This window comes from Lissotriton helveticus, chromosome 3_1 (genome assembly GCF_964261635.1).
Source record: "Lissotriton helveticus chromosome 3_1, aLisHel1.1, whole genome shotgun sequence".
Lineage (NCBI taxonomy): Eukaryota > Metazoa > Chordata > Amphibia > Caudata > Salamandridae > Lissotriton > Lissotriton helveticus.
The window spans coordinates 1176353769-1176377762 of NC_136061.1; the positions used below are offsets into that span (position 1 = coordinate 1176353769).

At 44.9% G+C, this 23994-nt stretch overlaps 1 protein-coding gene across 1 annotated transcript in view; it reads right to left on the minus strand.

The window, feature by feature from the left end:
* The window catches only part of B3GAT1 (beta-1,3-glucuronyltransferase 1), a 340153-nt gene that overhangs the window by 59617 nt on the left and 256542 nt on the right, over positions 1 to 23994 (minus strand). Inside the window, exon 5 of the mRNA XM_078683872.1 lies at positions 22327 to 22835. Within this exon, the coding sequence (XP_078539998.1) occupies positions 22327 to 22835 (509 nt within the window). The remainder of the gene's footprint in view (positions 1 to 22326; positions 22836 to 23994) is intronic.

A 23994-nucleotide genomic window follows, 5' to 3' on the forward strand; every position in this document is an offset into this window, starting at 1 on the left:
AAATGATATAGTCCAAAGCTCTGTTTTTAATATAAAATCAGGGCCTTCAGTGGTCATATCACTGAAAATACAAGATTTGAAAAAAATATTATTGTTTATGGGTGATCATGGAGGACAATTTCTATGGACTAGAATCTAGAGAATACTAAAGTTATTCTGGTATTTTACTGACTTATGCTGATCGTTTTAAAGCAAAAAAGTTAAATAGAGGCAGTTGCCAGAAAAATTAAAAAAAGAAAGTCCCTAAGCAGTAAGAAATTCTGGTATTTTACTGACCTCTGCTGGTTCTTTTCTATCAAGACAGTTAAATAGAGGCAATTGAATAGAAAAAAAGTCCCTAAGCGGTAGCAGACAAGTCCTAGGGCTGATCTCCAGAGCCCACAAAGTACATACACAGTGTTGGACTTGGCCCTTTTTCCCCAAATGTTTCGCTTTTCACCCCCCTATTTTAGGATGTCTCCCCCATGGTAGAAAAATGTATAGGTCATGTGTGGTGTGAGATGCCATGTTAAATGTAATGCAATGGTGTGCGCACTTGTAATTCCCCCATTGCAAGAATGCACCCTGGTGAAATGTCGCTTTTAAAATGGATGCCATGGATGTGTGTGGTGCCACCTGACTGTGGTAGGTTAGCAGTCTAGATGTTCAGTTCCCAGCCATTCCAGCTTTTGGAGGGAAAGCCTGGCACCCAGGGTGATCTACTCCTCCCCCTGAGCCAGTTAGAACCAGTTCCCCAGACGCTTCTAGAAGCTTCTGGCCCTGTCTGGTAGGGTGAGGGGCATGTAAGTAGGGGGCTGTGCCACCATGTGCTCAGACAGAGCAGGGACATGAACGTGAGGGGACCTGCTGCCAGGGTGTACCGCCACTTGGGCCTGTGTGCTAGACCCTGCACCCAACTGAAACTCCTCTGCTGTCCACAAGGCTAGTGAAAGCCCCCCCACAGGAGTAAAGGCTGCTGTACAGGAGAAGTGCCACGCTACAGAGGAGGATGGTTTCTAAACAGTGGCGGCTGGAGACATTTGAAGGTGGTAGGGCGTAAAAGTTTTGTATGAGTGCCCCGGAGGCGAGAGCGTGTAGCAAGTGAGTCCAGCCACCATTTGGTGGGGTTCGAGGAGATTCTCCTCAAACCCCTTCCCTCACCCCCGAAAAAAGAGCAGGCAAATGGTGCATTTAAGTAAATTTGAGGAAGCAAGAGAGTTGATAAAGCAATTGTGAAAGTGTAGTTATGGCATAAATAAAGAGACCCTGAGCCATAATCCCTATTAACAAGCCCTAATCCTTAGCCATAAACACCAACCATGAGCCCTAAACCATAAAATGAAGCCTTAAACCCCATCGCCCAGCCTTAAGTCCTAATACCTAGCCATAAACCCCAACTCTAAGCCACAAAAACTAGCCCAAAACCCTTATGCCTAGACCTAAACCCGAGCCCAGCTCTAAAGCCTATCCTCCAACCATAAACCCCATTCCTCACACCTAAAACCCTCTCCTGTGGCTCTCGTATTCAACATACCTCCCGACCCGCCAAACCGTGTTAGAACTAGCTGGAACACCCCCAAATTCGACACCCAAATCACGTAAAAACGCATAACCGCGACTAGGCCTCAAAATCGCGTCCAACTCACAATCACAAAATAAGCACTTCCACTGCTTCAATCTTCATCACACTTGCAGGGAACATAGTTCCAGCGATTCCCAACAACCTCACAAAGCCACAACTTCCTCGATCTACCGGAACGGGTACGACTTTTCTCCCGAACTTACCCCACCCCCCACATTCAAAAACATCAAAAATTCAACCAAACTTGCCTCAAACCTTGCCAACTCCATATTACTCAGCAAAAAGGCACCCGGCGTCCTTACCTGAGTTTCTGGGCTTCCTGTTCTTCATGACCGATATGATGACCAGGAGGCTACCACTCCCGTGCCACTGCAGCCAGCTTGACTCCCGCCGGGCGCCGTTTTCAAATTCATTTCTTGCAGGCAGGACTGCACGCACACAGGACTACAGTAGCCAATCCTGACGCTGCCCTCTTTAGAGGAGAGCGTCAGGATTGGACTGAGCACAAAAAAAACGCCGCCCTTTTTTCCAAGCACTGGGGTATGTGGCATAGGCATACCCTGTACTCTGCAGTGCTCGCTTTCTAAAAATCCATTTAGTTTGCTTGCTGCATAAAGGCAGTCGGGCAAACACCACATGCGCAGTGCACACTGTGCCGGCACTCCAGCGCCACCCAGTGTCAGACAGTGCATACTGTGACACATAAGTGAAGCGCTTGACACCGCGGCCACAGCAGGGCAATAATTATCGGGTAATTTATTCGAGCGGCGCGTTAATTTATAAAACTTTTATTAACGCGCCGCTCGAATAAATTGCCTGATAATTATTAGTGGGGCAATGCCCCACCGCCCAAATGGAAAAACCGCCACTGTTTCTAAAGCCTACCGCCCTGTCCTGATGAGTGCCCACTGACTGCTGAACTTGCCCAGTAGTGCCTGCTGCTCGGCTACCTGGCCCCTGAAGAAGGATGGCGCGCTACATTCAAAAGTGCCAGGAGAAGAGGAGTGTCTGTCCTCTGCAGCGCTGGGCTGAGAAAGCGCTATACCCCCATGGACTGCGCCCAGAAGGTGAGGAGCGCTACCGTGGGTCCCTGAGGCTGCTGGTGGGAGCTTACACCTCGAGAGCGCTATGTGTGGAGTGGCAGGGGAAGTGAAGCGCTAGGGTTGAATTGCCTGTGCCCTCCCCGCCTGCTGACTAGCGCTTGGCGAGCACTGTATTGCAACCCTCTCCCAAAAAAAGTGGTAGGAGCCAGTGACTGCAGCGCCACATTGTGAGTTTGCTCAGCCTGTGGCGCTCCCTAGAGCCTAATTTTAACCAACACCAGAAGAGGGAGTGGGGATTCACCAGCGCCGGGTGACCAGGAAGAACTGTTTGCTTAAAAGCTACGCGGGAGCCTACCCCGTGTTTTGGCGCGCTTTTCACTAATTAACTCAGGCGGGTGCCTACCCCGTGTTATTGCCGCCATTGCGGGTGCCCACCCCGCGTGTGTGCTGCCTCTCAACATTACCATCGCGGGTGCCTACCCCGCATCTTAGTGCTCCTTTCGCGGGTGCCTCCCACGCTTAATGAATAATTATTAAGCGGGTGCCCACCCTGCATAATTGCCGCCATGGAATAAATCACTGCTGCGACCCGAGGTCTTGTAATGGCCACCGTGCTACCTACGGCGGCCCGAAAAAGGAAGGAGTGACCCGGAGGCCTTGCCTGGAGGTTGACGGGGCTTCGCCGTCATCCGGAGCCGGAAGCAAGAGGTGGCGTGCGGGGCTCCCATGGTGACGAGCGAGCCCCGTGTTGGAAGAGGAGCCAGGCGGGAGCATACCCCGCGCTGGCCCAGCTGCACCAGAAGACTCCTGCAGCCTCGCGGTGGCTGCATCCAAGTCTCGGATCCCAGGAGGGGACCCGGGGGAAGAAGCGCGAGGAAGGTGGACCGGAGGGCGGGAGCCTACCCCGCCTCCACCAGTGAAGGAGTGCTGAGGAGAGTCTGCAGGGCTCCCTTGAGGAGGGGAGAACCCCGCAGAGCCTGCGGCTGCCTGGAGGGTTCGAAGGGGGGCCTAGAGGCACATTGTCAGTGCCTGCCCCCCTCCGCTGTGAAGCACTGAAGAACCCAAGGAGTGGGGACTACAAGAGGAGCCCGGTGAGTGGGCTCAGCTTTTACCTGGTAGAGGGGGTCAGGAGTCGAGGCACATTGCCAGTGCCAGCATCCCGCTGTGAGCTGCTGCCCCGTGCCTGCATAATCCCTCGAGGGCAGGGAATTGGTTTGGGCTTTGGTTCCTGGCCCCTGAGCCCCAGAGTAGGGAGGGGCTCCCACGGGCCAGTGTGGTTTAGGGGGCCCAGCGGACCCAGGACTGACTCTACTGCATTCAACTTCCCCGCAGGACAGTGAGCAGTGGTCACGTGGGGGGCACTGTTCATCTGAGGAACCCAGGGGAGGGACCCCCTAGGCACTGTTGCCCCGGGAACTGACCTAGACTGACAGGGGTGATTGTGTGATCATTCCCATGGGGGCACGGCTGAAGTTGGATGGGTGGCCGTGTTGTTAGTATCCTTACAGCCTATTTGAGTGCCTAATGCTAATGTTATGCTTTATATCCTGTGCCCACTGTTCCTAGGCCTAATGTTTACCTTCCAGGATTATGGCCCTGAGGATTTACGCCTATATGGAGGCTGCATTTATACTGATGGTTTTGTGCAGGATAGGCCTCTCGTAGAGATGTCATGATGTCGGTAGAATGTCTCGAGGCATAATTTTTCCCCACCTGGATATGGTTGTGCCTACAGTGAATGTCATGCCTAATGTGATTTATGCCTATTGGGATGAGGCCCTACACTAATGTACCTAATGTTTTTTCCATAAGGTTGATGCCCCATGACATGCCCTAGGTGTTGCTCAGGCTTTATGCACCGGTGATTCATGCTACCTGATGTCTGTGCTAATGTGGTTATGCTAACGCCTCCCCCTCATACTGATACTGATTGCTAATGTTATGCCCATTGTTAATGGAGTTTCTGCTTAATGTTGATGCCTATTTGAATTCAAGCGTAAGGGACTTCCGCCGGATCTAAGGTGACCTAAACCTACTCTTATGCATTTGATGCCATTGGCCCCCTGATTACACATCTTGTATTTCTAGGCCCACTGTGCATGCCGAAGATCCTGGTATACGTTTGCAGGTGTTCCGACCTGAAGTCCTATGTTGATGATAAGGTGTTTTTTTCCCTAGGTCTAAAGCTGATGGACTTACCTTTTCTTTCATTTATCCCTTGTCCCTTCGCAATGGTTCTGGCAGCGGCCGATTGGCTCGGCCATGTAAATAATCCTCTTGTATATATTGCCCTGGCGCCAGTTGGCGCAGTCTAGAGACTACTGTGGTTACTATTGCATGTTTGACCCAATACTAGAGTTATTCTTTTCACCTAATCTGGCGTGGTCTCTTTTTGGGGGGTGCCTTGTGTGTCGCCTGTGTGTACTGCGTGGATGATTTGCACATGTCCTCTGGAGTTTGGCCGCCCACTCTGCACCATGCTACCCCATTTCTAACACACAGATATATACTAAAGTATATACAAGAGGTTTCGAATGCTCAACTTAAAAAGGGGAAGAAATAGCCTAAGGGATGTGGCAAGTGGTGATGTGTTGTGGGGGAGGCGTCTGAATGGGGAGAAATAATATGGGAATTTGATGTCAAATTCAAACATGTTGGTACTGCACATCTAATAACCAAGGAATTTAGAGCAGTTCTAATGAGGGAGAAGGGCAGATGTATGGAGGAATAATTTCCTGGTGAAGGTGGAAATCTGGAAGAACCTTTTTAAAAAAATATGGGCAGGTTTGCAACACAAGGCTTTCAGGAAAAAAAGCGAAGGAATTGATCCGTAGCACGAAAAGCGCAAAATTGATTTCTACTAGGAACACATTCTTAGACGACAGAGGGGCTTGTTTACAAGCTCCTTGTGCCGCCGGTACGTCACCTTTTCCCAGATTAAAAGTGATGCACCATAAATAAGCCCCAAAATCTTTAAGGATATCTCTTCCAAGCCTTCAAGAGGAGATGATTGATATCCTTAAGCAAAAGAAGTAGGTGAGAAAAAGGAACACTTGAATATCCCCTAGGGCTAATCTGCTCAAAAACTGTGCAAGAGGCGAGCAGAAGGACCAAGCAGGGTCTCTGGGATACCTTGTGGACAATGAAAAGCAGGCAGTTAGCAGACATCATAGAGAAGTATTGCAAATACCACTTTGAACCGTTCTTGTAATAAGTCAGGGAAGAACAATGGGTCACCAGAAACTAGAACTACATTTTTTAAAGAATACCATATGACAAAGAAACACTAATGTTGGTTATGCAAGGTAGACAGCCGGCAACACTGTTCTATTGCTAAAGCAACCTCAGGAGAAACTCCCAGACAACATAGGCAAAGCCTTTCAGAAGCCAAACGGTTGGGTGTAGAAGCAAGAAGTGGTGAGAGAGATAGGGCCAGTGAAGAGAGAACAAGAAGAGGTTGTGGCCATGCCTTGCAAATTGCCATGTTCCTGAATAAGGAGGGCCAGGAGCCGAAGCCCACCGTTGTAAGTGCAATGTATCCTGCTTGCATATGGTTTACTGTAATGACGAGTCGCGTGTCATCACAAGACTCATGAAGGTTATGTTTTCCTTTGCTTGTTCTCCACATTCTCGATCATTGCTACTCCATTGCAGAGAATCCTAGCAACGCCACAGTTGGTGTTGCATCCTCTGCAGCTGGACGACTCCGGTCATGGGTGTACAAATCTCCTTGAATAGATCTTGGAAAGTACCTCACGCTTCCTGATTCTCATTACTTAACAAATTTGCGACGAGCGGGAACCTTCTCCACACCCACCGCCAACATCCAGCCTCTGGCTTCTACAATCCTGGACCTCAGGTGTTGGATTCCTATGCCTTCACTTCATTTCAACAGGAGCAGCTTGCAGCTGATCAGATACTAAATCTTCACCAGTTTTCGGCGACTTTCTACTCCTTTGAATTACGGTTGTACGAATTTTATTACTTTTGTGCTTACCTTGTTTATGCGTGACAGTTGGTCATCTTCGAATGCTTGCTCCCCACTGAGCGTCTCTTATATTTTCACGCATGTGCCTTCTGATTAGAATGCGCTGACGATTCAAGTATCCAGCTAAACAAGCCCATCATCCATAGAAAATTACGCACAACCATCTCCATGACAACAGAATAATGCCATCATCTTGAAAATTCACGATATTCAAGTATTTTACTCGTCTATTGCTTTCACAACAGCGATAGACACGCTTTCTAAAAAATAATAATACTTATTTTCGCATCGATAGGCACGCTTTGCCTGTCATCTACACATGATTGCTTATTTTCACAGCGATCTGCATGCTTTACTGTTTCTTTTCACAGCAAAAGGTACGCTTTCCTTGTCATTGATCCATCTTTGTCTATCAGAAATTGTAAGAATTAATTGTTACTCATCTCAGTGGTTGACTGTGATCCTATTTCTGCATATTTTATAATTAATATATAATTTCTCTAATCCTATAAAATATTATTGTTAAGTGCCATAACTTGTTTTAGTATTCAAGCTCAGGCAACATAACTACTTTCCATGGCATCAGCTCAGCAATTCCAGACACCAGCTCCTTTTCTACAAACTCCAGGTAAACCAGTACTTAAATGACGACACTGGTTGAAAGGATTTGAGAACTATCTTGTAGGGATTGATGCTGTGAAGTATTCACCACCTCGCAAAGTTGCTATTTTATATGGTTGTCTTGGTCTTAACAAGTTCTTGAAAACCTTCCCATATTCCCTGCACCCACTGGTAGTTCTGGTGACAATTGGGACACATTTCAGGAGGCTCTTGCACGCCTTAATAAACAATATTCTGATGAACCCATCATTGTATTAGAATGCCATAACTTCTTCAAAAGAAAACAGAATTACGAAGAGAGTGTAGAAGATTACATCACACAACTTAGAATTTTTGCATTTACATGCAAATATGGTTCAAGCACAGATACTTGCATTAGAGATCAATTCATTTTTCATGCTCTTCAATAGAAATTCTAGAAAGACTATTAAGTTGTAAATCCCATCCATAGCAGAAACTATAGATATTGCCATGGGCATCGAAAGAGCAACTATTTCTTCGAAAATGTTACAAGACACTTCTCACAATTCAACGTTCATTCAGTGGATGAGCCTTCCACGTCTTGTTCTGTTCATCCCATCAACAAATCTACTAGACAAACTTTTTTTAAAAACACTATTTGTTATAGATGTGGGTCAAAGGATCAAATTAGCAACTCTCCTAACTGTCCCGCTTCTGGCAAAAGATGCTCTTCCTGCAAAAAGTTAGGACATTTTCAAGCTGTATGCAGAAATGGCAGAAAATTCACTAGAGTCAACAACATTGAATTCAAAGAAAGTATTGGATCCTGCTCTAATCCTCTTAATGATGTCTTATTATCTATTGAATGTGATTCAACTGATGTTTCTAAAGTTAAGGGACCGTGATGTGAATTACTAGTTGTCACAGTTCCTCTTATAGTCAAAGCCGATTCAGGTTCCCCAATCACCATTCCCTCAGATACGGAGTTTCACGCACACTGGCATGGACACATTTCTCTTATCAAATCAGACATCTATCCCAAGGAGTATGGAAAAAAAGATATTGAGATGTCAGGATACTTTAATTCCAGAATTAAATGCTTGACTAGACGCACTTACACAAAAGTTTACGTGGCTATCAAGGTGAGAAATATTGTGGGTTGGTTAGATTTAGCCAAAATGGGCTTACTTCACAAACCTGGTTCTGATCAACTAGTCACTTTAGGAGACATTATTCATGATTATTACAGCTACCAGGAACACAAGCACATTGGTGTTGACCATCTTTCTGTCTCTAATTATAATATTGACAACTTCCTTGGTTTCCCAGTGTTTTTTAGAACAAGGTTGGCAACTTTTTAGGTTTTAAACATGAAATACGTCTCAAATCAAATGCCCAAACCATTGTTCACAAGGTACGATCTTTACCCTTGAGTGCAAGAGATGAGTTAAAGAAGGTTCTTAAAAACCAATGTGATGAGGGAAGTATTAGACCTTGCAACGCCTCTGAATGGCTTTCTCCCATAGTTTTGATACGCAAAAAAAGTGGTGAGGTTAGGCTATGTGCAGACTTGCGCTCCCTTAATAACAACATCATTGTAGATTGTCATCCCTTACCTAAAATTCATTATCTCTTAGCCAACATAGGTGGAACAAAGTATTTCTCCTTGTTACACCTTAAATCTGCTTATCACTAGATTCCCCTCTCTCTCAAATCCCAAGCGTTAACCACTTTTGTAACACAGTTTGATGCTTACAAATATTTGAGACTGCCAATTGGACTACCCTCTGCGGCTAGCGTTTTTCAGAAACTCATGGATACCCTGCTCAAAGATATTCCTGGCGTACAAGCTTACCAGGTCGACATTCTAGTGTTTGCAAGCAATGTTACAAAACATGATGACGTTCTTTTCAAAGTGTTAGGAGTACTAGAAAAGGCTGGCATGGCCCTCAGACACGATAAGTGTAAATTTGCAGTACAAGAATTAGATTACTTAGGACACACATTATTACTTGATGGCATAAAACCAAAATGTTCCCTCATTAAAGCCATTAGGGATGCCACACCCCCCAAAGACAGAGATTCCTTACGTTCATTTCTAGGGTTGGCAGAATATTATGCCAGGTCTGTAAAAGGATATGCATAAATTGTGGAACCCTTGCGGGCTCTTTTAAGAAAGGGTACAAAATGGACTTGGTCAGATAATCGTCAGACAAAGTCAAAAAAACTAATCGAAAACTCACCTGCCTTACACCCATAGTGGGATAGTATCAAGTGCTTCATTAGTGTTGACGCCAGTCTTTCTGGCTTAGGTGCCGTTTTTAGTCAATGGGTAGCAGGTAAAGAACACACCGTTGCTTTTGCAGCAAGAGCACTTCAGCCTGCTGACACTAAATACAGTACCATTGAACGCGAAGCCTTATCTTGCGTCTGGGCCATTCACAAGTTCAAAATCTACATTTGGGGTCGAGAATTTGAGATATATACAGATCACAAGCCACTCATGCACATGCTTTCTAAAAGCACTTCAAATAAAGCATCCGCCAGATTAGTCCGTTTATTGTCAAAACTCAATGAGTTTCATTCTGTTATAAAGCACATTCACGGTGACAAAAACTTCAGGGCGGACTGTTTATCAAGGATGTCGTTAAATGAAACACCGGAAATGGATGATGATGTTGAGTGTGTTGTTGCTGTTGTTGATGCCATTGCTGAATGTTCTCTCATTTCTGAACATGAATGGAGTACAGCTTATCTTAATGATGCAGCTCTTTCAAAGGTTAAGAATTTTATTGTAAACAAATGGCCAGAACGTAGAGTTTTATCTCAAGATTTAAGAGCTTTTGCCAATGTTTCTGATGAACTTTCCTTAGTCAATGACATGATTTTACAAAATAATTTGTTTGTTCCACCTGAGTCTTTACTCAATTCAATTATTCATTCAGTACAAGTGTGGCTTACTGGTTAGAAGCGGCAGACCCTGAAGCAGAGGTCAGCCCGGGACCAGGGTTCAATTCCCGTTGTGGCAGGGTCTTGGGTTAATGTCCGCGGACTCGATAATTCTCGCCTAGGTGCCTAAGCTAACCATGGGTCCCACTCTGCAACTCTGGGCAATAGCTTGCTTAATCTCCACAATGGCCCCATCAGCGCCGGGGATGCCTGGCTTCACCTTGGGGGTGCCCAAGAGGGACCATCTCACAGGGAAAGCCAGGACGGGTTCCCCAGCGGTATACAGCGCCAGGACACTCCGAGATGGAGTAACAGTGCGCTTTACAAGTATACATTTACATTTACAAGACCTGCCAGCACATCAAACAATTTTATTGGTGGCCATCTTTAGACTTACAAGTCAGAAAAATGATTGAAAATTGTACAGAATGTCTATTATCTGACAAACACTGGAAAACTCTTTCCTCTCCTCTACATCCTGTTCCTCTTCCAGAGAACCCATGGGATAAAGTGGGAGTAGATTTTTTTAGGCCCCCACGATGTCTTGCCAAGTGAAAATAGGTATTTGATCTTACTAGTTGACTACTGACTCCTACACTCTTAAAAACTACAGACCAATTTCCCAGCTCCCCTTCCTGGTGAAAGTCTTAGAGCAGCACACCCTAAAAACACTTGCGGTCTTCCTGGAGGACCACCAGCTACTCCAAGGGTGGCAGGCGGGAATCAGGCCCCACCACAGCACAGAGCTGGTAATGCTATTGGTACTTGACAAGCTCAGAGTCATGGCTGACAATAAGAAACCGTGTGCCCTGGTGCTGTTAGACCTGTCAGCAGCATTCGACACAATCATGCGCAGCTTCTAACCCGCATTTCTGAGCTGGGCATCTGCGGGGTGGCCTACCAGTGGCTTTAATCCTTTCTTTCCAGGCGGTCGCAGAGGTTCCAGCTTGGGGAGCAGGTGTCTGACAGGGGCGCCCTCAGGTGTAGCGTCCCCCAGGGCTCAGCACTGTCCCCGCTCCTCTTCAACATTTACCTCCAGCCGCTAATAGCTGCCTTGGCCCGCATGGACTGCCATGTCTTTAACTATGCGGACAAAGCGCAGCTCATTCTCCAGATCGACAACTCCCAGCAGGCCCCCTCATTGGTTCAAAATATTCTTAGATACTTTATGAACTGGATGACGAGCAACTCCCTGAAGATCAACCCAGACAAAAGTGAGGTCCTAGTCATCCCTGGGAAGACAAAACCCTGGCATGACCGTTTCTGGCCCCAAGAGCTGGGCACAACCCCTCCGCCGGTCCATGCACTGGCCTGCTGAGACAGATGCGGAGACTTGCCACCCTCCTTTCGATGGCAGCCCTACAGATGATAGTATCAGCCACCATCCTGTCCAGATTAAATTACGGGAACGCCCTATATATTGGCCTACCGGAAAAACTAACCAACAAATTACAGGTGACCATGAATGATGCAGCTAGACTGATCTTCAGGCTCCCCAGAAGGGCACATGCGACCCCTCTCTTGCGCAAGCTTCACTGGCTCCCTATCAGGCAGAGGGCCAAGTTCAAGGGCCTTTGTATTGCGCACAAAGCAATCTACGGCCAGGCCCCGACCTACATTTTTCTTTTTTTTTGCAGAGTTTTATATAGCGCGAACTAGACCCGAACCGAATCAGGTATCAGAGCGCTTTACATATTTTTCCAGTTACGTTACATTTTACGTTTCCAGTTACTTTAATTTTTTAGGCACGGGGAGATTAAGTGATTTGCCCAGAATCACAGGAGGTTTTTGGCGTCGTTACCGAGACTCGAACCCAGATCCCCAGGTCCGAGGTCGAGCGCCCTAGCCGTTAGGCCAACTCCTCTCCCCAATTAAAGAGCGTCTTTAAAACTATGTGCCAGGCTTTAAACTCCGATCCGCCGAGAGCTGCCTGGTGGCAGTTCCCCGGTTTAATACAATATCCAAGGGAGGCAGAGCCCTCTCTGTCCTGCTCCTGCAACTCTGGCATAAACTACACGATGGCCTCCGTAAGGAATGCGCTCTCCTCCCTTTCAGAAAACGCCTCAAAACGCTCCTGTTCAGGAAGGCGTTAGACTCCATCTACTCATCTGTTATGCATGCCCCTGGGGACTGCAGTGGGTATTGGGTATTGGACCCCTCTCTCAAAGTGCTAAGAGACCTGATGGTGATTATGCCCTATAGAAGCAGCAGATAACATAACATACTACACTAAGTGGCTTTGCTATGGGTTCTGTAACGGAGCAACAACAGACAATGCCATGAATTTTTTTGAAAAGCATATTTGATATTGAAGGTTTTCCCAAAGTTATTGTGACAGATAACAGAACGCATTTTGTTTCACAGAGAATGTGCTCCTTCCTTAAAATAAATGACATTTCCCATAATAAGGTTGCATTGTATTCACCTTCCTCCAATGGTTTGGTGGAGAGGAGCAATCAAATCATTAAGGAGGGAATACAAGCCACAATCTCCCCCAGACAAGATCCTTTGCCTTTTGTACATGACAAGGTATGAGCATACAATACTACCCCACACTCAACCACCGGCATTGTACCTTTTACTCTTCTCAGAAATAGAAGAGCTCACTCACATTTCAGTCCAACCTGGTTACTTGAGAAGAACAAGCTAAAATCTGATTACACACCTGATTCCAAGTTACTACAAGAACAGGTTAAGGCCAAACAATTGTCTATGAAAACACGATTTGATACTGGGAAACATTCCATTGATCAACCTTTGCAAAAAGGAGACTGGGTTCTCATTAAGAACCCAGAAAAGTTGCCAAAGGAATGTCAATGTTTTCTGCACCAACTTGGGTAATACAAGTGAGCAAGTGTTCTGCTCTCCTGGACAACAAAGGATGGTGTAACAGGAGAGCTCTCGTAAAGTATCTTCTCCTCAGGCTGTTGTTTTGTCTAAACAGATTGATATGGAAAATGATCATTGTGATTGGTTTGACTTACCTCATGTAAAATAATCTAGCTGCAACTTTATTCCAACACCAATTACAACACAATCAAATTATTTACAAGCTGTGGACAACAGTGTCTTATCTGAAGCATGCACACGTCTTAAACAAATTTCTTGTAGGTTACGAGGCTTTGCTTTAATGTAATAACTTCATTGTATTTTCCAATTTATTCTTGCAATTCATTGTAACTTTATTTTATTTCTTCCTAAGGGGAAAGATTTTGTAAGTGCAATGCATCCTCCTTGAATATAGTTTACTGTAATCACGAGTCAGGTGTCATTACAAGACTCGTGAAGGTTATGTTTTCCTTTGTTTGTTCTCCACATTCTCGATCGCGGCTGCTCCGTTGCACAAAATCCTAGCAACGCCACAGTTGGTGTTGCATCCTCTGCAGCTGGACGGCTCCAGTCGTGAGTGTACAAATCTCCTTGAATAAATCTTGGCAATCACCTCACGCTTTCTGATTCTCATTATTTAACACCCACCAAAGCCATCTTTAAAAGGAGACAAACAAGAGGACTTCATTTTCCATGATCCATCTGCTTAGGAAATGACAACACTAGATTGCCCATCATCCATCTGCACAGGAAATGACACCACTTCCTACCTCTTCCTACTTCAGTCAACTCTTCAGGGCGTACCATCGCCCGGGTGTCCCCAGTTAAGTGTGGACGCAGACAAGAGTATTGCCTATTTGGGCCTTTTAGGTCCAGATTGGGCCTTGGGGCAGAACTCCTGTTCCGCCGAAACGTACATGGTAAGATATATCCTGTGCATCACCCAGCACCTCATACTGCCAATCCCCCCATTCACACCCACATATAGATGACCCAGGCATTCACACAATACATTAACTACCACAGACCCCCAAACTACAGAACACTCATTCCAACCCATTCTCAATGCTCACTCTTCAGTACTCCATGCATCAAACATCAACTTTCATTACCAATCACAAGCGTGATGCACTCTTCATCACAGAAACTTGGTTAAGGCCCACATCTTCTCAGATCCTAGATGTCCTTCTACCCACATTTCACAGTATCCATTGTGTGGACTGCGCACAAAAGAAGGGAGGAATCTGCTGATACCCATAAGACCTATTGGTTCTACACCCTATGCAAGCAAGTAAGACTCAAATACTTGGAGCTTCTGACATGCCATTTCCCATAATCTGAAACTCTGACAGCCACCTTCAATCTCATTTACAAGCCTGCCAGACAGAACAATGTCTTCCTTGATGAATTCTCAGACCTCCTGATCACATCCTCCATCCCACATGTCCACACCACCCTCTTTACTGACTTCAATGTCCCAGAAAATATAAACTTGAAAAAACACAAGAGACGCCTTCTTCAACCTTATTGATACACTCAACGTGGCACAGCACGTCACACAACCACCACACTTCAAAGGCCACATCCTCTAATCTTGTCTTCTTACCATCATCAACAATCCAATGCAAACCACCCATAACCCTGGATTGGACTACCACTTTGCCACCCCTATCTACATCCTAAGCATCCTACCAACAAACAAAGGTCAACACAGAAGGCTAAACCATTAGATTCTTCAAAGATGTCTGCATTGACAGCCTAATGCTTGAACTCATCTCTCACCCTATAAACTCCACGTCCGACGTCAACACCCTTATAAACAGCTTCAACAATTTTTGGGAAAATTATGTGAACATCCACACCCTAATTACAACACTCAAGTAGAAATTAAAGCCTTCAGCACCCTGGCCTAATTATCTATATCGCCCCCTCCCAACTTTTCCAAGGGACTGCAACCATCATCATCTATAATAATGGAACAATCCTCATGCAATCCACGGATCGTAATCTAAACCTCCTAGATAACATCTTCCAAATTATCAAAGAGCAAGTGTCTAACCCCCAAACGGCCACTCAGGCAATTCCCTCCGCTAATACTCAACATATCCCACGGTTTACCCCTGCCAACAACAACAACACCCCATTCCGACCATTACCAGCATATGACCCATATGCTACTCCCCCCGGATTCCCCCCTGCACTAACACACTTCAAACCACCTCACCAAACCCACCCGACAACCCTGTTTCTCCATTACACAGACCAATAGTCACAATTGAGACACATTCCACCACCACGACGCCCGACATCCACATAACTCACCTATCCAACATAGCTGCAGCTACCTATGCAACCTCAGTAAATATTGAACACCCCTTTACTACAATAACAGATGCCCCCTTGGTTAACACCCTCCCTTCCATTACTAACACTCACGCCACCTCAACCTTGCTGAACACCGACACTCATAGTAAGCACTCCCCCCACACTAGACCATCATCCGTACTTCAGATTTTAAGACATAATAATACACCCCACTACCACATAGAAGATATGCAGCTCTCCGATAACACCTTGGCCCCAAGTACACTTCCTAAACCCATATCCCAGCCATCCACCCCCACAGCCCACCTTCTCACATCCACAACTCTTCCCACACACATATCCCAGCCATCCACCCCCACAGCCCACTCAACTCACACATTCACACCCGCAGCACCCCTCCCAACCCCACCTGCCACAAACCTCACACCAGGCCAGACCTCACTGCATGCATCTACATCTACACCCATAACACAGCCACATACCCCACTCGTACCTGCACAAAGCACCAGATTTGATGAGTTCATGATCTCATTAAATGAAATTAAAGAAGAACTCCAAGCACTCAATGATCGTTTCTTGAGACAATCATGGGGAGCTAGAGCTACAAGGCACCTCAAATCTAGCTGGCCTAGGAACCAACTAACAATCAACTCGAATCTCCATCATCCCACCTGGTCCTCAATCCCCTCTTATAATAACTGATCCCGACCAATCAGGAGCTCCAATCCGCTCTCGGAGTGTGATTTACTCTCTCTGGTGCGTTCATATGATCCCACCCCCATAAAACCACTCACTCCCGCCTCATCGCTGATCCCTACTATCCCCCCAACCCGCATAGGACCTCTAAAGCAAACACTAGAGGAGTAATAGACAACATTAGAAGAGTCCCAATCACTCAGGAACCTTCCTCAACCATCATTTCGCCCAAACTTGAATGTACACTCCTAAACTGCAGATCGGCCTCTAGACATGCAGTGGACATAGCCGACCTCATCCTCACACAAGAACCAGACCTGATAATGCTAACTAAAACCTGGCTAAAGGAATCCTCCACACCAATCATTGACATTTTAGTACCACCCAACTACAACATCATCAGACTAGACAGAACTGATAAGTCGGGGGAGCTATCGCCTGCATACACCGTAGTAATATTTCATTAAACAGAGCCATTTCCCCAACATTCCCGTCTTGTGAATACATATGCCTTGACATCACCAGTAATGGCAAAACTATCTGCTCTCTGCACATCATCTATCACCCACCAGGCAAGAACTTCGCCTTCACTGAACACTTCATGAACATGGTATCTTCGAACACGGGGTGAAAAAATACCCAAATATTCCTTGGAGACTTCAATCTCCACTGGTATTCCTTGGAGACTTCAATCTCCACAGGGATGACCACAATGATACAGTGGTGAACAGTCTCAAGAACTTCCTAGTTGACCTAGATCTAACCCAATTCTGCAACATCCCCACAAATGATAAAGGTTCGATCCTGGACTTAATAATCTCTATAAGAGACTCCATTCAGCTTGAGTCGATCCAACCTTGCGATTGGTCAGACCATCACATTATTACCTTCGTCATTAAGGAAACTGTGAAACTGAACTCAGCTCAATCCACAAGACCAAAAGTGTGCAAAAGAGACCTGAAAAAATCAACCCCAACACTTTGCCATCCTCCTGTTACAACCTACTGTTGCCCCCTGCCGGGTCTTCCGAAGTACATGATCTAACCAATCATTACCTTTCTGCCGTTACCTCGATAATAAATGAGGTTGCACCTCTTCAACTAAAAAGACACTCTATAAAAGATTCTAAACCTTGGTACAACGGAATACTCAATGAGGACAGACGTTCGCTCAGAACTTCTGAACGTGCTTGGAGATCGATGCCATCCGCCAATCACCTCAAGATTCTCATGACAAAGAAAAATAAATATTTCCGAAAGATCAAGCGCACCAAAGCCGATTTTTTCAGCCTACAACTTGACCAGGCAAGAAATCGTCCCCAAAAACGTTTTGAACTAATCAATACCCAGTCCTAAGGAGGCACCTCATTGTCCACAAGACATAGCGTGCCCGCAGCCAAACTACGAAGAATTCTCCACCATCTTCACTCTGAAGACCGACACCATCAAGAACGACCTCCTAAATGATCTAATCTTACATGCGAGACCACATACTCAAACTGCCCCAGCACTCCCAACTGCACCATGCCAACTCACATCAAAGCCCAACCTAAAAAACGATGCAGCCTGGTCTTCATTTACCACCTCCTCCGAAGAAAACATTGGCAAAATACTCAGTGCCCTGAACCCTGCCAATCACTTCACTGACTCGCATCCTGCAAATGCAGTCAAAGACCTAAGTCCTCTGCTTCTACCACTCGGGTCCAAGATCATAAACAGTTCACTTCAACAAGGTTGCATCCCAGATACCCTCAAAGTAGGTCAGGTATCACCCATACTAAAGAAGCCCTCGGCTGACCCTACGGACCTAAACAACTATCGCCCTATTTCCAATATTCCTACCTTGGCCAAGTTTCTGGAAAAATATGTACATCTACAACTAACAAAGCATATTGATCACTTTGACCTCCTTAACAAACACCAATCAGGCTTCCGTGCAGTCCATAGCACTGAATCAGCCATGCCACACATAACTGACGAGGCGCTGCAAGTCCTTGATCAAAATGGATCCTGTTTACTCATCCTGCTAGACCTCTTTTCAGCCTTTGATACAGTCAAACATGAGAACCTGTTAAACCTTCTGGAACACAGATTGGGTCTATCAGGAGCAGTACTACGTTGGTTTACTTAATTTATCCAAAATCAGACACAACAATTCAAAGTCAATAACTCCCTGTCCAAGCCCGTCCCAGTAACTTTGGGAGTCCCGCAAGGGTCCTCACTATCCCCTACTTTGTTTAATCTTTTCATGGAACCAATCACCGAAATTCTACAAGCTTCTAACATGCAATATCACATGTATGCAGACGACACACAACTATACCTTAAGATCCACACCCTCGACGATATCAAATTGCTTAATACAACGCTTAGAAATACCCAAACCTGGCTGGCAGAAAATCATCTCAAACTGAATGCCCTAAAGACTGAATTCCTTCTAATAGTTCCACCTGCACAAATCCCCAAAATGCAAGATTGGATCAAACAGATTACGGCACTCATCGTTCAACCTACCATTGTGGACTCAGCGAAGTCACTAGGAATAACTTGGGATAGCAACCTTAACATGCAAAAACATATCAGCAGTGCTACAAAGGGAGCAAACTTCCAGATAAACAGACTGCGGAAACTGAAACCCTTCCTACCACACAATGACTTCAAACAAGCAGTACAAGCTCTAGTTATACCTAGAGTAGAATACGGATGTGTCTCTCTATGCGGCCTAACCAAAGCATCAACGGCTCCATTAAGAGCCTCAATCAATGCAGCAGTAAGACTCATAACTGGTTCTAAAAGAAGTTCCCACATCTCCCCGGACCTACAATTATTGAACTGGCTACCTCTGGAAGCCAGAATTCATCTGAAAATAGCATGCATGACTCACAAAGCCAGGCATCACAATGCACCCAGCTACCTAGCACAGAAACTGACGATTTTGGGTGGGATTAGACCTTCAAGAAATGCAGAAAAACTACTACTGAAACCACAAAAATTCAATAAGAAAAAAACATATAACCAAACCTTCTCTGGGATGACACCTAGAATTTGGAATGCCTTTCCCCCAGAACCCAGACTTAACCCTTCCACTGCTTCATTTAAAAAGGAAGTAAAATCCATCCTTATGGCCAAATTCACATGAGTATGGTCTATAGAAATCTTTAGACGAAATACACACATGCTCCTAACTTGACTGGGATAAAGACCCTTTTAAGCAACCTTTTCATTAGATCGTCCTTCGGTCTCACGCTACGAGACAGACTATATGTTGCATCTTACTATGTTGCTTTTTACAATACGTTTTTGTACAAATGTTTTGATTCGCTCTTATTTTGCTGTATAAGTAACATTTACTGATTGTATAGCTCTCTGATATCTGCCAGGATCTTGTTCGCGCTCTATAAAACTTTCAAAGTAAATAAATAAATAAATAAACCCATCAGCAGACAGGATAGAAAATAGAAGAAAATCTAAATTCAAAAAGATCTCTTGATACGAAGTCCCCCTACTCAACTCGCTGACAGCCTATCACATCAACTAAAGCAAAGTACAATCCAAACACTATTAAAGAAGCCACCAATAAAAGTAGAATGCTGTTCAAGACAATCTAGCAATGCATAAAGCCCCTGCTACACCCACCTATTCCTTAATCCACTGAAAAGTGCAATTCCATAAAGCACTTCTTCAGTGAAAAAATGCAGATCTGACCGCACATTGATGACACCAAGCCTCAATCAATTATTACACCCACCCGTTCTGTAGACTCTTGCAATGGTCAGCCTACAAAGCCCTATTTCTCCCAGACCTCACTGACATACTCAACTCCCTAAACGTCACTTCTTATGACCATGTACAGCTCTCCACTGCCTCTTGGCTAGATTTGCACTATAAAAATGGTATACATACATATAGATACAAAGATCTTGCTGACTGTGCATAGCATAATTATTTAAGATATACTCTCTGGTACGGGGACTAAAATCAGCCTTAGTTATATTGGGCATTATCTATTGTAGCACTACAGAAAACAATTACAATGAAGTTCCTGCCATTTATGAAATTCGATTAAGTTGGAGCACTTTTAGGGGAAGCTCAGGTGAATGTAGACTGGCTTAAAATGTGTATTGGTTGTGTCTACAACCATTTTTGACTCACGAGAGAAGGCTATTTTACACTCCATATTTTTATTCAACTCCTTTAGAATTTCCAATGAAGTAGTTTCCCTCTGCTTGAATTTAGAATCAACTTTTGTAATGTGAAGCAGTATTTATTCTCTAGACTATTTTACTGATTTGTAAGTTTTGTTATCTAATAAATATTTGTATAAATCAATAATAATATAGGGGCATATTAGCAAGGTCCTGCGATAATTACCGCTCAGCGCTTTTAGGGCGAGGATAATTATCGCGGGCTAACGCTGGATTACATCGCGGAGATAGCATGCTATCAGCAAGGCTTATCTCCCAAGATATAGGAATCCATGCGTTAGCTGGAAAACACTGTGATTATCGCTGGAAATCCAGCGATAATCACATTGCAGCAAGCGAAACCTTGCTGATAGGGCAGGGTGATCTTAGCCATATTATCCACCTCCCATTGGATTACAAGGCTAAGTCTGAAAATTAGCAGACGTAAAAAAGCAGCGTTAACCGTGGTTAGCGCTGCTTTTTTTTTGTCTCTAACAGGGTTAGCGTGAAGCTTGATAATAGGAGAAATGTCGCTTAGCGACATTTCTCTGATTATTTTGCTCTGGAACGCCCACTTTGCATCTCATTAGAGATGCAAAGGGAAGCGTAGTGGAAAAGGGTGCTAACATGCGATTTTGCATGTTAGCACCCTGTTGTTGATAGGGCGATATTTTTATCTCCGCTTCTTTGGCTTTTAAAGCCAAAAAAGCAGAGATAAAGCCCTTGATAATATGCCGCAATATAGTGTCGCTGGTTCATGCATCCGTTGCAGAGGTCTATGCAGTCGGTCACTGGCTTGATTTCCATATTTTGACTGAGACAGTCTTGCTATTCTACTTTAAGAAACTATCTTTGTGGCAACTGTGCTACACCTTAAGGCAGTGGTTCCCAAACTGTGCACCGTGGCTCCCTGGGGAGCCGTCAAACTTAGCCAGGGGAGCCACGCACCAAGCACTTTCAGTTAAACTAATTAGACTTAAACACATGATGTCGATGATTTGGAAGTGACATGCCTAAAGCTGTAAAGGTAGTGCTTAATTGATGGCATGTTGAGGGAGATTACCTCCATATTTCACTGCATCTCCACGTTCCAATACTCTAAAATTAAGTGGAAGATGCCTGATTTATTTTGTTAGTTTAGTTTTTTTCAAATGCATTTTAAATCAATGCAAGTTATCAGGAAAGTACAGTTGTCCTGTCTATTAAACACACTAAGTATTATTAAGTATTGCCATTTGTACTTGAATCATAGGTACTTCCAGTACACATTTCTTTCAGTACACACACATAAACAAAAATAAAATCTGAGGAATTTATTTTTCTTGCATTGATTTGGAGGCAATTTTAGGGAGTAAACAGCAAAAAAAATGTATTTGGTTAAAAAAAATTGTGAGTCACCCTACTGGGACAGGTGTGTTGGCACGTATGACATGGGTAGAAATGGAAGTGCATGCAAATATTGTTCAAGCACAGAAACACTTTGGCAATGGGGCCTACATGCATAGGGGTGCTATCTAGCACTGTTAGGGGGATAAAAAAAGTTTGAGGGCGTACTCTAAAAAATGGCATGGGCAAAGAAGTGTAACTAGGAATATTTTATTAGAGGCGCCGCCTTAGTAATATGAAACACCCTGCGTATGATTATAATGCCTTCATCTGCTTCATCCCAATTATTTTCAGTGGAAAAAAATGCAAGTACTCCCGAAGCTGGGCTTACATCCACCCCATCCTCCCAAAAAAAACAGTGGGGAGCCATGGGCAATGGCCAATGGGTCAAAGGAGACACGGTTCGAAAAAGTTTGGGAACCACTGCCTTAAGGAATGAAACAGTAAACATAATTTAAACATATAGACTATCAAAGTGCAATATTCTAAACTCTCTCGTCAACAGCAAGCTCTGAACATTCACAGCCAAACAGCCTCTTTCATCAAAAACTCTGAGAATATCGACTCCTAAACTCCGCATATAAAAAAAGTCAAGCTCTACCCGAGCGAACCCACCCGGTCTCCAAGGGCCCACACTGGACACCTTCAATCCAATCGCTGATACAGTTCACCTCTGTCAAGTCTATTTTTGTTTCTTTTACATTTTTACATGATTGAATGAATGATTGAGTTTTGGACACACAATGAGCACTTTAGAACACCCAACCCTTGTTGCCCTGCTCACCTCTTCAAACAGCTCCAGGCTGTAAGTGTTGTCGTCGTCTGCAAAGTAAACTATGCCAGGCTGGCTATTGTTCTTGTTAAAGGTCTCTCTAAGCCAGCGGAGAGCCAGATTCCTCTGCATGGTGCCACGGGGAATTCGGGGGTCCCTCATGTCCCCCCGCAATTTGTAGTTGCGTGGGGTCTCCACATTGAGGTGCGTGTAGTTCAGACCCGACTCGTGCAGCATCCTTGTCACGAGCGGGGTCCGTCGTTGAGAATCTTCCACGAGGATCCAGTGCAGGTTGGGCACGTGCAGCATCGTATTGGAAAGGCGCGTGAGCTCCGCCTTTTGCACTGGTCGGCTGTACGTAGGCGTGATGACGTGAATGGTGGGCAAGTTGTCCGTCCAAGGAGGTGGGCGCGTGTAAACGTACTCTGTCCTGACAACCTCCACGATGTCTCTATCAGACTGGCAGTATTCCTTCGAGTCCAGGCCCTGGCCAAGATCCCTTCTGGTTTCGCTTCCGTCATCTGCCCAAAGTGAAAAAGAAGTGGTTAGTCTACCAGTATACGTGTTCCTTCATGCCCACCCTTCTGCCAGGCCCTCCAAACGTATCTCACTTAATAAAACAACGATATGTTTCAAGGATGAATTGCCTACAGTTGCTCTGAACTCGGAGGATGATGAATGCCTCTGTCTTGTACACAGAAAAACACACAAGCACATCACACCTGACGCCTGCACAAACTCCTAGGAACAAGTTAATGACAGTTCGAACTTGACAGCAGTGACAGATTCATTATAAGCAGCAGGGTTACTTATGCAGACAAATATACCCCAGTGTGGAATTACTAATTTCCATTATTCACACAATAGATTCAGTACTGGCAGGAGCACTACAAGCTTCTCTTACACACACATACACAGCACAAGTACAGCCCAGGGTACAGGGCATGCATCTTTAGTGCAAGCTACACACATACACCTACACGCACGCACGCTCACACACACACACACCCCACCCACCCCACCCCCAGGTGAAAATTGTGTTACGCCTGTGTAATTTGTTTCATTTCAGTAATTTCACATCACTTTTGTTACTCAAAATTCCCGCAATTACACTTTTACGCCACATGGCAGAGTTACACACCATTCACTGTAAAAAATGCACTGTAAATGCAACATGAAGGTCAATCCACAAAGGCGCAATCTAATCTAATTCTACCCATCATGAACATAAAGGTAAAGGCTGCTAAAAGCGAAGGGGCCTATTTAGTCACCTTGCTGTGCTGCACTGCATGACAGGGAAAGGCCCGGAATGCCTTGTACTTAAGGGAATACAGTGTATTCCTGCCTTTTCCACTGCGTTGGCACCCTTTTGGCGGCCTAGCACCAATGCAGGCACCTTTAGCACCATGGTGCACTAAGGTGACTTGCTGCGCGACATTCTTGTGAAAAGGCCCCTAGGTATATAGAAGGCTAGGATTTGAGCAACAATTCATACCCTTTTGGCTTTTGTAGACCCCCCCACTGAACCATTACTGGAGACTAGGAACCCTGCAGAAGCACATTTTTTGATTTGAACCTCAAAATAATACATTAAAGTACAAAAATTCAAAAACAAGTCAACATCAAACATTACAAAATATTATATTTAATTTACAAACAAAAAGGTTGGAATTTTAATGG